At 43.4% G+C, this 14,296-nt stretch overlaps 1 protein-coding gene across 1 annotated transcript in view; it reads right to left on the reverse strand.

Annotated features, from left to right (window-relative positions):
* Positions 1-1,838: 1,838 nt before the first annotated feature.
* The window catches only part of NECTIN2 (nectin cell adhesion molecule 2), a 66,184-nt gene continuing 53,726 nt past the window's right edge, over positions 1,839-14,296 (reverse strand). The window contains exons 7-9 of the mRNA XM_069947531.1: positions 10,465-10,525; positions 3,573-3,641; positions 1,839-2,472 (exon numbers count right to left, since the gene is read on the reverse strand). Of these exons, the coding sequence (XP_069803632.1) occupies positions 2,308-2,472; positions 3,573-3,641; positions 10,465-10,525 (295 nt within the window). The 3' untranslated portion in view covers positions 1,839-2,307. The remainder of the gene's footprint in view (positions 2,473-3,572; positions 3,642-10,464; positions 10,526-14,296) is intronic.

Here is a 14,296-nt window from a genome sequence, read left to right on the forward strand (position 1 = left end):
CATCCTCTCTGTTCCTGAAGTGTTCTCCATTCTTCCTGTACATACTTCACATCCACTTCTCATGCATCTCACATCCCAGCGTGAGCTCAGCCTCCATCCCTGCTCTGCATAGTGACTTTGCTCAATATCAGTCCTGTCTGTCTGTTCCTTACACTGCTGATTAATGGCTTCTGTCTATCCTGGCCTAGTCTATTGTACAGTATGTTCAGGCTTCATGCATCATCCTTACCTCATCGTACACACTGCATAAGAATCAATCATCAAGAATAAACATAAAAGTGGCATGCCCCCCCCCTCTCCGTGATAATGTGATAGACAAGACACATCCCTGCTGGAGTCTGATATTGAGGATTTATTGGGACGGGATCCCTCGGCAGCCATAGCCTATGATAACCTCTGTCACACAATAACTGGCTGGGATTCAGTTTAAGTAAAATGTACTTCTTATAGAAAGAGTTTTTCTAATACAAACTACCATTTCTATAAATCCTGTCCCTCCTAGTCATCTGGGCTGTGACTAGTTACGGCTCTCTGTCCTTTCAGCGCACTCTGCGGGGTGATGGACAGGCAAGAATCAACATTTTTTTGCAGACATTGCGAACGTTTCTTGTGCAAAAATTACGGATCCACAAAAATTACAGAGACTCCCATAGACCTCTATGGGTGCGTCTGTGCCACAATTACGGCCTGGCTGTACTAGGATACGTCCTAATTTTTTTTTCCGGCACAGATTGAGGACCTGTAAAACTACGGACAGAGTGAAAAGCTCAATAGAAAGCAATGTGCCCTAAATTTGGCCATAATTGTGAATCCGCAATTAGGCTGGATTCACACTGCTTAAAGGAGGACTGTGGCCAAAATCTATTTTTTAATATGTTATTTTCTAAGCAAGGTTAGACAAATTCCTAATATACACTAATTATAAGAAATGCATATATAGTGCTATTTCCCCAATTTAGTAGATCAGGCAGGCATCAATTTCTCCAAAAAAAAAAAAAAAAAAAAAGTGACGTCATGACTCCCCAGTCTATACCTGAAGTATCCAGCAGAGGGCGCTGTATATGTAGAAATTATATGTAAAAAATAACTGTTTTTTTTAAAAGAGAAATTGAAGCCTGCCTGAGCTACTTAATGCATTTCCCATAATTAGTGTATATTAGGAATAGATCTAACTTTGCATAGGAAATAAGATATAAAAAAATAGATTTTGGCCAGATTTCTCCTTTAATGTACATTGTTAGTGTAGGCCCATCTCTCTGAATAGTTTGCTTAGAACCTCATTTAAAAAAAAATATAGAACAGGTTTTTATCCTGTGTACACTGGAGGTAGTATATCCAGTAAGTCCTGGCACTTGCAGGTTGCTGTTGCACTTTCTTGTTTTTCTATGTCTGAACAATACTCAAAAGTTTATTTATATGACACTAAAACTGGGATAGAGCTATGAGCTGGGGAGTGAAGTGCACAGCCGCACACTTCGCCCAGCTATGTCTGACCATTGGTCGAAGTCTCAGGACTGAGACTCAAAGTTCAAGTGTATTGCAATGCAAGTGTATGGGACATCTGGTAATGCCATATACTGCTCGCAGAGTTGCCAGGAGCTTAAACTGGTATCCTGCAACTACAACTAGAAGAGAGATAGCTATGATTTCTCTGTATGACTGCTATGTGGCTTCTATATATACTGTATACGCCAAGGGGTCAACCATGTCTGATCATTTTTTGTGTTTGTATCTACATCAATATACTGGATTGAGGCTTTTTTCTATTTTCACGAGAGAAGTTTTAGCAGAACAGGTTGTTACATCAACCAGCGACAAATACACATTATTCACAGAACTATAAAAAGATTTAATGATTTATTAAAAATAGACCACAAAAATACAACAATATTCACAGATATTTAATCACATTATTAGTAAAGAATTCATCAGAAACCCTTAGAATTTTACATACACACAACCACGCACTCCTTGGACCCATCTGCTTCATACTTACCATCCCTTTTGTGCTTAACACTGTATCACAATGTTGTATACTCTGCAATCACTTTGTACATGTAAACCACCCCCCCACATACTGTGTGCAATGTCTACATTCTCCATGCTGGACCTCCTTTAGTGTCTATTGCCCAGTCTCTCTGGTAGAACATAGTATCGTACAATGCATTGCGTTGTATAAACCTGTAGTCCTGATATGTAATGCTTATACAGCACTGGGCTGTTAGTCACCACAGAGTCCATAAAGGCAGGTCAGTGCTTGTTGAAGCGTCAACTCGGTTATCTTTCCCTTATTAAAGTTCACGTTGCTCAAACATACACAGCGGGAGACATCACAAAGCCTTGGTCATCCGTGAGGGATTCACTTTCATGAGGGTTAAATTCATTGTAGATCGGGTTCTCTTGTTCCAAGTAATCGTCGTCTAGTGCTAAATGTTGCGGAGGCTGGAAGGACTCTCTGAGTTTGGGAGGTGTCTAAAAAGAGAAACGTGGGGTTACATTTACTACTCTTAAAAACAGCAATTGGTATAAATCCATCTAGAATACCTATTGGCTAGTGTTGAGCAGACTTGCCGAATTTGGCACTTTTCTCTGAACCTGTGACATTTGACTCCCGATGGCTGGAGACGTTGGATGCCTTCCTAAGGAGCTCTTGGCTGCCCTAAGATAGCATTCAAATATGCAAAAGAACACTTCAGGGACACCATCACGTGTCTCAACATCAGTGAACTAGCCAGACCTTCCTCTGGAAAAGAACAACCAAGCCAAGGAATGTCTCCAATCAAGAAAACCACCCAAGCAAGGTATCCATCCACAGACAGCTGTTTCAGAGTATTTGCCCCTCATCAGTATGGAGTAGGATTCTGGCTAGTGGGAACAATACCTTACTAGTCTGTGGATGGATACCTTGCTTGGGTGGCTTCCTTGATTGGAGACATTCCTTGGCTTGGTTGTTCCTTCCCGGAGGAAGGTCTGGGGCTAGTTCACGGACGTCAAGACACGTGATGGTGTCTCTGCAGTGTTCTTTTCCATATTTGATTTCCCAGGGTGCAATGTTCTAGAATACACTGAAGTTGAGATGTTGTCTCTGCAGTGTTTTGGTTGATCTCCCTGAGGTCAACCAGCATCCCCTAAGATAGCATTCAACTTCTTTAGCCGACAGGAGTCAAATGGCGAGCGTTCAGGTTCAGAGAACTTGCCGAACTGTTCGGCAAGTCCACTCAACAATACTATTGACCCATCTATTCATCCATGTATCCAACTAGTCTTACATCTACCTCTCCATATTTTTACCCAACCATCTGCCCATCAATGGACTGCTGTATTGATAAACCTTTCAAACATCTTCCCAATCCATTCATCTACACAGCCATCCATCAGTCCAATCATATGTGACCAACCACCACTGCATCCATTTACCCATTCATCTGTTCATCAACACATTCCCCCATCCATCAGTACTGTGTTATGATTCTGCTTTTTTACTTATGGGCACGTCCATATGAATTTGGTATATCCTACAACCTGGAGGGGATGCTAGACAATAAATTGATATCGGTGACATGGAATATTACCATTTCCTCAGTATATGTAACTTCATGTTGGGTTGGAGGGTTCTGCAGTAGAGCTTCTTTTCCAGAAGGCTGGGGGGGGAAAAACGGACAATATCATAGTTTTAAGATCTTTTCAACTCACGTTTATAGAAGTGACTTCATAGTGACTGCAAATCAAAACGTTACTGCAATGGGGTTGGTTAGACTGGATAAACCCTGTTAATATACTCTATTAGTGTATGTACACAACCAATTTAATGTCACCCATAACTAGAGGATCTTAAAGGGGTTGTATAAAGGGTCCCATTGACTGCAATGGCCCGAACGTAGTCAACTGGTTAATATATTTTGGTAATTTTCCTAATGTATACTTGTATGGACATGGACTTGGACATGGAGGTACAGCACACAATGTTTTTGAGTCTAAATTAATACATGTGTACATTCAGGGACCCAGACTCAAGGAGAGAAGAGATCCCATTGTGCAGAATAACATTTTACCATGGAATGTTTAATAGTTGTTATAATGGTACTGTTGTTGCTCATCCCATGATAGTTACTACTAATTCTACTCAGTTGGGCCAAAGAGTTTTGGTATTTTGTGTTTGAGAAGCGGCACTGATAACCTCACCAAGGTAGTATCAGCCGCCGGTTAAATATATTTACACGGCAATTGTGTAACATACCAGTTTTGGACTCTGTACCAGTTGGTGAGAAAAACAACAGAAGCAAACAAAACAAAAAAAACCCAATCCACTAAATTCTTTTCTACTGATATCACAAAAAGCAGCGCGAATCCTCCTGGACTGAAAACAAACAATTGCTTTTTGTTTTATTAAAGGTTTAATAAAGGAATCCCAAGTTATTATCTGCCTATAGAAGAATTAACACCCTACAGATAATGGGTGGTAGAGACACCATGATGTCAACTGTTCAAGGCCAATGCTTCTCAACTTTTCTCTTGGCTGCCATACCATTAGTGGCTGGTTGGCCAGTACGTATTCCTTTCACCTTCCCCATATATATACCTGGTGGCGAGAGGTATAAGACACTGACAGACTCCACCAGCTGCAATACAGCTCCCTCAAGAAGTAATGACCAAGTCATCGAAATTCAACATGGCCGATCCTTCTTACTACCAATATCTGTTGGAAGAAAGTCAAGCCTCCCCTATAAACATTATGGGGGAGATTTATCAAACATGGTGTAAAGTGAAACTGGCTCAGTTGCCCCTAGCAACCAATCAGATTCCACTTTTTATTCCTTACAGACTCTTTGGAAAATGAAAGGTGGAATCTTATTGGTTGCTAGGGGCAATTGCGCCAGTTTCACTTTAAACCATGTTTGATAAATCTGCCCCTATGTGCCCACTGAAATTGATGGGTGTGACCAATGTTTTTGTGTGTATGGGCATTTTATACCCCCTTCTCCATGAATTACATTAAAGAAAAACGCAACTTGCATGCGACTTTGCTAGCACTGACCTCAATGCAAGCCGCATACAACTGCAACCTGCTTGCAACTTCTTTTCAATTTACCAAATTACAACTATTATAACATGCATGACAGTAATGCTACGTTTACACGGAGCGATAATTCGCCCGATCGTACGATTAACGACTTTGAAGTAACGATTTTTCTTTTAAAACTATCACCGCTTAGACGGAACGATATATTGTTCAGAAAATTCATTTTGCAATCGTTTTGCGATCACTTAAGCCTATCTCGCACATAGGTAAAATCGGTGAACGACTGTTTACATGGAACGATCTGCGAATTTTTTACGAACGACGATTTAAGAACATGTTCAAAGATCAAAATGAACGATTTCTCGCTCGTCGTTCGATCGTTCGTTGCGTTTACACATACGATTATCGTTCAAATTCTATCGTTATCGCACGATAACGCAAATTCGCACGATAATCGTTCTGTGTAAACGCAGCATAAGTTGTCGTCAAATACAGTGAAACTTTGAATTAGGAGTATAATTTGTTCCGGGGATATGCTTGTAAACCAAATCACTCGTATATCAAAGCAAATTTTCCCCTAAAAAATAATTGGAACACAGATGATTTGTTCCACAATGTAAAAATAAGGTAGATAAGGTTTTCTGTATCAATAAAGAACACTGTATCAGTAAAGAAGGGGTTAATCAGTTAACTCTCCCTCCACACACACAACTCCCCTGGTGGCTGCAAACTTTCTGGTGCAAGTACCTACTGGTACTAGTGCCGGCTGCCTGGAGCAGCTATCAGTGAAGGGGTTAGTTCAGGGGTCAGAGGAAAGCAGAAGTCATACACTATCCTGAGCCACATATAAGCAAGATGGCGGTGACATGTGCACGGCAGCAACGTGAGATGTCTGGACAAGACCCTGGGGAGTTGAACCACTAACGGCTTTATTACATCTGTGCATGTAGGATCTAAGCTGCCTAAACACCGGAGTAGGAGCCACCACAGCCTCAGGGTCCTATTCCACGGGCCAATGAATAATGTAAACGAACGCCGATCTGCTAGATCAGCGCTCGTTTACTGGGCCTATTCCACGCCCGAAAATCATTTAGCGAGGGCTCATTACCGATGTCCTTGCAGCCCTTGTTTAAACACCATACTTTACCTAGCATATTGCAGGTGTTTTCCTGCGCTCCTTCTTCCTCCCGGTCCCGCGTGCAGCAGCAGCTTCAATGCGGCCTGTCTGAGCTGACAGACTGCTCAGCCAATCACTGGCCGCGGCGGTCCTGGCCAGTGATTGGCTGAGCGGTCTGTCAGCTAAGACAGGCCGGACTGAAGCTGCTGCACGCGGGACCAGGAGGAAAAAGGAGCGCAGGAGGAGACCTGCAACACGCTAGGTAAAGTATGGTGCTTTCAAAATCGTCCGTCCCCCGCCGTGCATTGCTATTCGACGCATCGATACGCGGTCTGTGCCCAATGATTTTAGGTTTGAACCTGAACAAACGGCTGATCGTTGCCTCTATTGCACGGAACGATAATCGGCCAAATCAGGCCGATTATCGCTCCGTGGAATAGGACCCTCACTCACACTCAGTCCTCTGGCAGTATGGAGAGGAGATAAGGCCGAGCTGCTCGCTTCCACAGGAGCATCTCAGCAATTCTATAGGGTCCCTAACATGGACGGGCACAGGAGGAGAGCTGGAAGGTGTCCAATCACCAGCAGAGTTGATTAGGTAGCAGTGGGTTAATGAGAGGGCTCTCTAACCAGTACAGTATCAGGAATGGGATACGAGGGGGGCTTGTATTGTGAAATATTGCTCATTTACAAATTTACAATTAGAAAAAAAAGAAATCTTAGAATAAAATAATTTAAGAAATTTAGTATCTGGCTGTAATCAGTAAAAATCTAGGTGATACATACTCTTTAAGGCACAGTGCGACTACTGATCATCACAAGAAATGTGGGCTTGATTCTGAGTGCATTCAAAACACATTCTAAAGCCCAATGTGGAGATTTCTTACATTGGATGGGCGGGGGAGGGGGGGGGGTTATTTCAAAACCAAAATGTAATGCTTCGTGTTGCCGTCAGCTTTGACTCTAATTGACCAATCATTTACTTGTGTTTGTTCACTCTATTTATGGGAAAGACAGCACAGCCAAAATTACCTATCATTAACTTCTACACCGATAATCTAGACGTCTATAGAGACAAAATGATCATTGCTGATGACTGAAGAAAATGTGCTCAGATTGCCTGACATAGTTGTTATCACTACTGGTGAAGCTGATGTATATGGGGCCCATCAGAGGGAATGACTAAGGACCCACCTTCCAGCTATATAGAACAGCTATATGTACACGGCCACTGCCGGGATTTTACACTAATGCTCTATACTAGGGTCTAGGGTCTATCCTAGACTATCAATCTATTGTTAGAGTAAGTCCCAGCTCCAAGACTGCTATTAATCATTAGAAGAAAGTAACAGCGATACTTGCTGGACCACGGTAGGCCCCCTCACTGCCCCGCTTGACACAGCAACATCCATACTTGTACCATACTCAGTCCATGCAGCCCCATCATCAACACCTGATCTCCAGTATATAAAAAAAAAAAACACACAGAATGCTAGATAGATCTGGAGGGCATCTTCTGAATGGAGGGCTAGGGTGAAGGCCGCTGCAGACAGCTCTAGTGGAGTCCCCCAAACACATTAGACAGTCGGCCGGCCCTATTGGTTGTTTTTTATTGACGCCCAGGGGCGAGGCCGTTGTAGCAGGACCAAGGTCCACATCTAAGTTTTTTTTTTTTTAGATCTGAAAAAAAGGCTCCAATACAGATGTCAGCAGGACAGTATACCTCGTGTAACAAAGTCCTGGTTTATATCGTAAGCGTCATGACCAATAGAGTCGTATTGGGACCTTCATCAGTCCTGAGAACAAAGGAACAGAAGAATAGGTAGAACACCTCCAGGCATTTTAGCTTTTTCCTTACACTGTAGATCTTAAAGCGATTGCAGATTACAAAATGTCTTTAACCCCAAAGGGGACACCAGGAGGGGGGGGGGGGGCGGCAACAGATTTGTGAATGGGGCTGTATAGTCAGGAGCTTTGTTGTATGGGGGGCTCTAACTAGTTTTATATCCTCTTAATTCTAAGGATTCTATGATGGAGGCCCTCAGATCCCACCAACCAACACGTGATGGCCCACCCCACTAATCTGCCCTCACTTGAAATAGTGGTAAATTTGCACGTTGGGCACTTATAAATTCAAGAATTGACCAATCCTATTTATTAACAGACCCCATGGACGTTCTATATTGGGATCAAATAAAAATCTTTACTGCACCGCTCCACACCAGTTTATGTGCTATAAATGTGAAAGCGTTCCAGCTCTGTTGTTAGCTCTGATTATATTATATATATATATATATATATATATATATATATATATATATATATATATACACACACACACACACACACTGTTTCGCCTATTTCCCTTAGGAGCCACAATAGTAAGAAGCTTTGCTTGTTCTCTATGATAACATCTCAAGGTCGTCCTCCAGCTTTGCTGCCAACACGAGCGGTGGAGGTTTTTGCACCTTACTTTCGCTACTACCCACAAGGTTAAATGGAGTCTTTGTTACTTCTGCTAAACACAATTTGCTTTCTTTTCAGTTGCCGATCTGTTCATATATCAAGGTGAAATTCAATAAACAGTCTGCCTGCCTCTTATTTCTTTTATCACTTACAGTACTGAGCCTTAGGTTTGTATTCTGCTGTGAACTTGTGTGCAATCTATAGTTTCTTGTTACCAGTAATGTAAGGCTAAAGTCGGCCACACGCAGTCAGGTCCTGTCTGACTAAGAATTGAGAGAATACACCACATATACCTTCAATAACCATCAGCTAAAAGATATCCCTCCCGTCACCCTATTCACATCTAGGCTCAGCTGAATCAGGAAGAAGACGCTGCCAGGTACCGCTAATAGTTGATTATTCTGGCCTTAGAGGGGAGAGTCATACGCATTAAACAAATCTATAGTTTTTGCAAAACCCAAATCTATTGAATGAGCTGTTTGCTTAAGGCCCTAAAACACCAAGCAGTTACCGGCCGTATTTGGCCGATTATTGACTGGGCTCCCCCGACGCCGTGTCCTGTGAGCTCCCCCGACGCCGTGTCCTGTGGGCTCCCCCGACGCCGTGTCCTGTGGGCTCCCCCGACGCCGTGTCCTGTGGGCTCCCCCGACGCCGTGTCCTGTGGGCTCCCCCGACGCCGTGTCCTGTGGGCTCCCCCGACGCCGTGTCCTGTGGGCTCCCCCGACGCCGTGTCCTGTGGGCTCCCCCGACGCCGTGTCCTGTGGGCTCCCCCGACGCCGTGTCCTGTGGGCTCCCCCGACGCCGTGTCCTGTGGGCTCCCCCGACGCCGTGTCCTGTGGGCTCCCCCGACGCCGTGTCCTGTGGGCTCCCCCGACGCCGTGTCCTGTGGGCTCCTGGACACCATGTCCTGTGGGCTCCCCGGACGCTGTGTCCTGTGGGCTCCCCCGACGCCGTGTCCTGTGGGCTCCCCCGACGCCATGTCCTGTGGGCTCCCCCGACGCCATGTCCTGTGGGCTCCCGGACGCCATGTCCTGTGGGCTCCCCGGACGCCATGTCCTGTGGGCTCCCGTAGCCCCTCATGCCCCCCCCCCCTTGTAAAAGCACATGTAAAAGTGCTGGCAGTGAGCCGGAACTGAAAAGTAAGCGAGTGCTGATCTGAAAAGTCGGCGTTCGTTTGCTCCTCCAGATCGGCCCGTGTAATAAGGACTTTAGACTTGCAGAAGCTATTCCACTGTCCAAATGTGAAAAATCTACCGACACGTTGAGAAGGAGACAGTCCCGAGTCTTATTCCAAATTTCTCTGGGTAATCAGAACTACTTTTACAAGACTTAATGAATCGTCCACCAATTTATTAGATTCGATTAGATGGGTTCGCTAAATACTTTTGTAGATTCGCCCATTTTTAGTAGTCGCCCCATCTTGCCATGAACAGTGGGTTTGGCCATCTGATTTGTATGGCCAGTAACATACATGGTCAGGACAATCTACCACCTTAATATAAAGACGTATATGTGATGACGGTTCCCCTTTAACTGATAGATCTATTGTATGTGTACATGATTTTTCTTACCATTAGTATATTATGTCTTTGCCCCTCTTAGGGGTTAAACAGCAAAACACAAACAAAACACCATGGAAGGGAAATGCTAGTTATGCAATATATATATATATCACCTATGAGGAGGGGACGTGTTTACTGGAAAGCACATGTTATACAGGAGGACACAGATGTCATCCTAGGAAGTGACTCCCACTGCACCATATGGGATGGGGGATTAATAGGAGAGAGGATTATTGTTAAAGGGCAAGTACCTAGAGTGTTTTTGTCCATGTGTTCTGTAAAGCAGGACGTATATTTACCTGTTCGGACTGCAGCTTTACAGATGGGGGTGGTGGTTTATATGCAGGCGGTCCATCGAAACTGAAAGAGAAGCAGATAATGGTGAGATCCATGGATGTGGTGCAAAGCAAAGAACCAATTACAGGAATGTACAGAAAAACAGAATGGATAAAAAATATAATAAATCATAGTATTGTAGGCAAATAGAATAAATAGAATATTTAAAACTGGGCAGGGAGGATGTAGAGATATAACGTAAAGTACATTACGTAATATAGACATGCCATGAACACTAAGACATCAGCTGGATGTGGTGCGTGAACAATTTTTCATTCGTCGTTTGATCCTTGGGTGTTATTACACGGAAAGATAATCGCTCATTTTTAATCGTTATATGGAATTTTTAAACCATAATCGCTCCGTGTAATAGGGCCTTAAAGTGGTTATCTAGCGCTACAAAAACATGGCCACTTTTCCCCCTCTCTTGTCTCCAGTTCAGGTGCGGTTTGCAATTAAGCTCCATTTACTTCAAAGGAACTGAGTTTCAAAACCCATCCAATCTGGAGACAACAGTAGGGGGAAAGTGGCCATGTTTTTGTAGCGCTGGATAACCCCTTTAAGTCTCCAGTTTAGGTGTTGTTTGCAATTAAGCTCCATTTACTTCAATGGAACTGAGTTTGAAATTCCACCTAATCTGGAGAGAAGAGAGGGGGAAAAGTGGCCATGTTTTTGTAGCGCTGGATAACCCCTTTAAGGCTTGGCCTAAAGGTGAAACTAGAGAGACAGCTCCCTTCCTCAAGATGGCAGTGAGGAAAAAGGTACCATACAAATTTTGGGAAATTCATAACTCCCTGCAGCATTGCAGATTGGAAAAATTGCACTTTTTTGTGCAGGCCCAATTTTTTTAGAGAAAAAAAAAATGCAAAAATGAAGCCTGCCCCAACATTTTTTTTTATTTTTTTCCCCACTCTGTGCTGATGCAGCCAATGATAAATTTCCACATAAAACAATATAAAAAAAAAAAAAAATTACAGTGAAAAAACACCTACCCAGCAGTGCACAGGAAACTAACTGCACACCTGACACAACTATATGGTGAGTGATAAGCACATAAACATCCACATAGATAAATGGTTGTCCATAAGGAAAAAAAAAAGTGTTTTCTACCTTCCTGAAGGAAGACTTTAAACAGACCTACTTAGAGATTCAAAAATAAAACCAATTTGTCTCAGCTTTATAGAGAAACAATGCGTTCCATACACCGGAGGTGGAAATGATGTAGAAGACAGTAGTGTTCTACACACTGGTATACAGATACTTTGAATAGAGGTTACCCTTCATGTAAATGACCAATCTCCTAAATACAAAGCCTAGCCTAAATATTGGTCGTTTATCAATGACCGCAAAGACAATGGCGGGAGCTCAAGTAACGTTCCCTACACAAAGTTATATATACAAAATTACATCACTGAGTTATATATAGATGAGCAAATTTTACAGCATTAATGAAGCAAAGTTCCTGGTTAGCTCGGCAGTCGGCCTTCTGACTTTGTACTCTGCGCTGCTCCACCCCGGGTGCCTGGAAAAGCTGGATGCAGCCCTGGGAAACTTGGAGAAGTTTCCCAGGACTGGATCCAGCCTTTCCAGGCACCCGGAGAGGAGAGGCATGTGGGGGGATTTATCAAACATGGTGTAAAGTAGAACTGTTTGAGTTGCCCCTGGCAACCAATCAGATTCCACATTTCTTTTTTCAAAGAATCTGTGAGGAATGAAAGATGGAATCTGATTGGTTGCTAGGGGCAACTGAGCCAGTTTCACTTTACACCATGTCTGATAAATCTCCCCCATGGCGTTTAAAGCCAGCCGGCTGATAAGCAGAGGTAACAACGCACTTTGCTGTTAATACTGTAAGTTTGCTCATCTTTAGCTATATACATACAACGATATATAGCTGTGTGAACGTCCTGTGTGAACAGGAAAATAAAAGCATTTTTCTACATTCTGAAAAGGTACCGGGTGTCTGCCTGACCTAACTACTATCTAGCAATGCCAGCAGTTTGGAACGTAAATTTCAGCTGAACATTTAAAGGGATACTCTGGAGGAAAAAAAATGCTTTAAATCAACTAGTGTCAGAAAGTTATATTGTTTTAAAAATCTCAAGTCTTCCCCTACTTATCAGCTGCTGTATGTTCTGCAGGAAGTGGTATATTCTTTCCAGTCTGACATAGTGCTCTCTCTGCTGCCACCTCTGTCCATGTCATGAACTGTCCAGAGCAGGAGCAAATCCCCGTAGGAAACCTCTCCTGCTCTGGACAGTTCCTGACATGGACAGAGGTGGCAGCAGAGAGCACTGTGTCAGACTGGAAAGAATACACCACTTCCTGCAGGACAAACGGCAGCTGATAAGAACTAGATGACTGGAGATTTTTAAATAGAAGTAAATTACAAATCTGTAAAACTTTCTGATACCAGTTACTTTAAAAACATTTTTTCTTCTCAGGAATCCCCCTTTAAGCTCCGAATATTTGAATCGGACATATTCATAAAGAAGTCAATGAATCTATAAATGATGGAAAACATTTGATAAACTCTTATTAAGACCATGTGCAATCAATGAGATCCGTAATGAAAACTCCAATATATTCTTGTTGCGCTCGGAATTCGACCTCTTTGTCCTTTTTTCAATAACTCAGGAGGAGAAGCCTTCCAGCCCCCGGGGGCCTTATCTTGATATTATAGGAAATGCCTGGATACAATTTGTTTTTTCTATCTAAGGGAAATATTAGGCTGATGTTTATTCAGTCTTTCCCAAAGGGACATTGGGTTTCTTCCCGTATTCAACATATTACATAGATAAATGGAGTTCTCACACAGTTAGTAGTGAAATTATAGGTAACACAATTTCACTGCATAAGTGGCATATTGGTTGCTGTGAAATGGACCATCTCTACCCTGTTTGACAAGTACAAGCTAATACCTTTGTAAAGGGGTTCTCCAAGCTTGGAAAAACATGACAGTTTTCTCCTAGAAACAGCACCTCTCCTGTCCTCAGTTTGGGTGCGGTATTGCAGCTCAGTTCCATTAAAGGGGAACTATCTAGCCTGCTGATAGCCCCCTATTGTGCAGGAGATGCCAAGGATGAAGGTATGTCTCTAGCCTTCATCTTCGGCGCCCTTCCGTTAGTCATTTGCTCAACGGTCCAATAAGACTGTTAAGAGCACTGGGCACCGTTTTGAGCATTGCCCCCATATCGCCGATCCATCCCGGCCACCCCCTCCATTAGTTATCATTGAAAAGGGTTGGGTTGGCCGGGGCGGGCAGTGCTCCTAACTAGAGATGAGCGAACCGGGTTAGGGTTTGAGTCCATCCGAACCCGAACGTTCGGCATTTGATTAGCTGGGGCTGCTGAACTTGGATAAAGCTCTAAGGTTGTCTGGAAAACATGGATACAGCCAATGACTATATCCATGTTTCCCACATAGCCTTAGGGCTTTATCCAAGTTCAGCAGCCACCGCTAATCAAATGCCGAAAGTTCGGGTTCGGATGGACTCGAGCATGCTCCAGGTTCGCTAATCTCTGCTCCTAATGTTGCCCCAGTGCTCCCAATGGTGTTACTTGACCAAGGAGCAAGCGACTACTGTATTTTTCTGCATATAAGATGACTGGGTGTTTAAGACGAAGCCTGTCATTCACCCGAAACCCTTCCGATAGCTGTGTGTCTCCGAGCATCTCCAAGGAGACGCTCAGCTGCCAGGAGAGCTTCGGTGAATGACAGGCTTCGGGGGCTTACGACGCAGGTATTGTCTCTGTACTTCCTGCGCCAGGAAGATGATAAAGGAGACACACGGGT

This window comes from Dendropsophus ebraccatus, chromosome 12 (assembly GCF_027789765.1).
Source record: "Dendropsophus ebraccatus isolate aDenEbr1 chromosome 12, aDenEbr1.pat, whole genome shotgun sequence".
In the NCBI taxonomy this organism is placed as follows: Eukaryota; Metazoa; Chordata; class Amphibia; order Anura; family Hylidae; genus Dendropsophus; species Dendropsophus ebraccatus.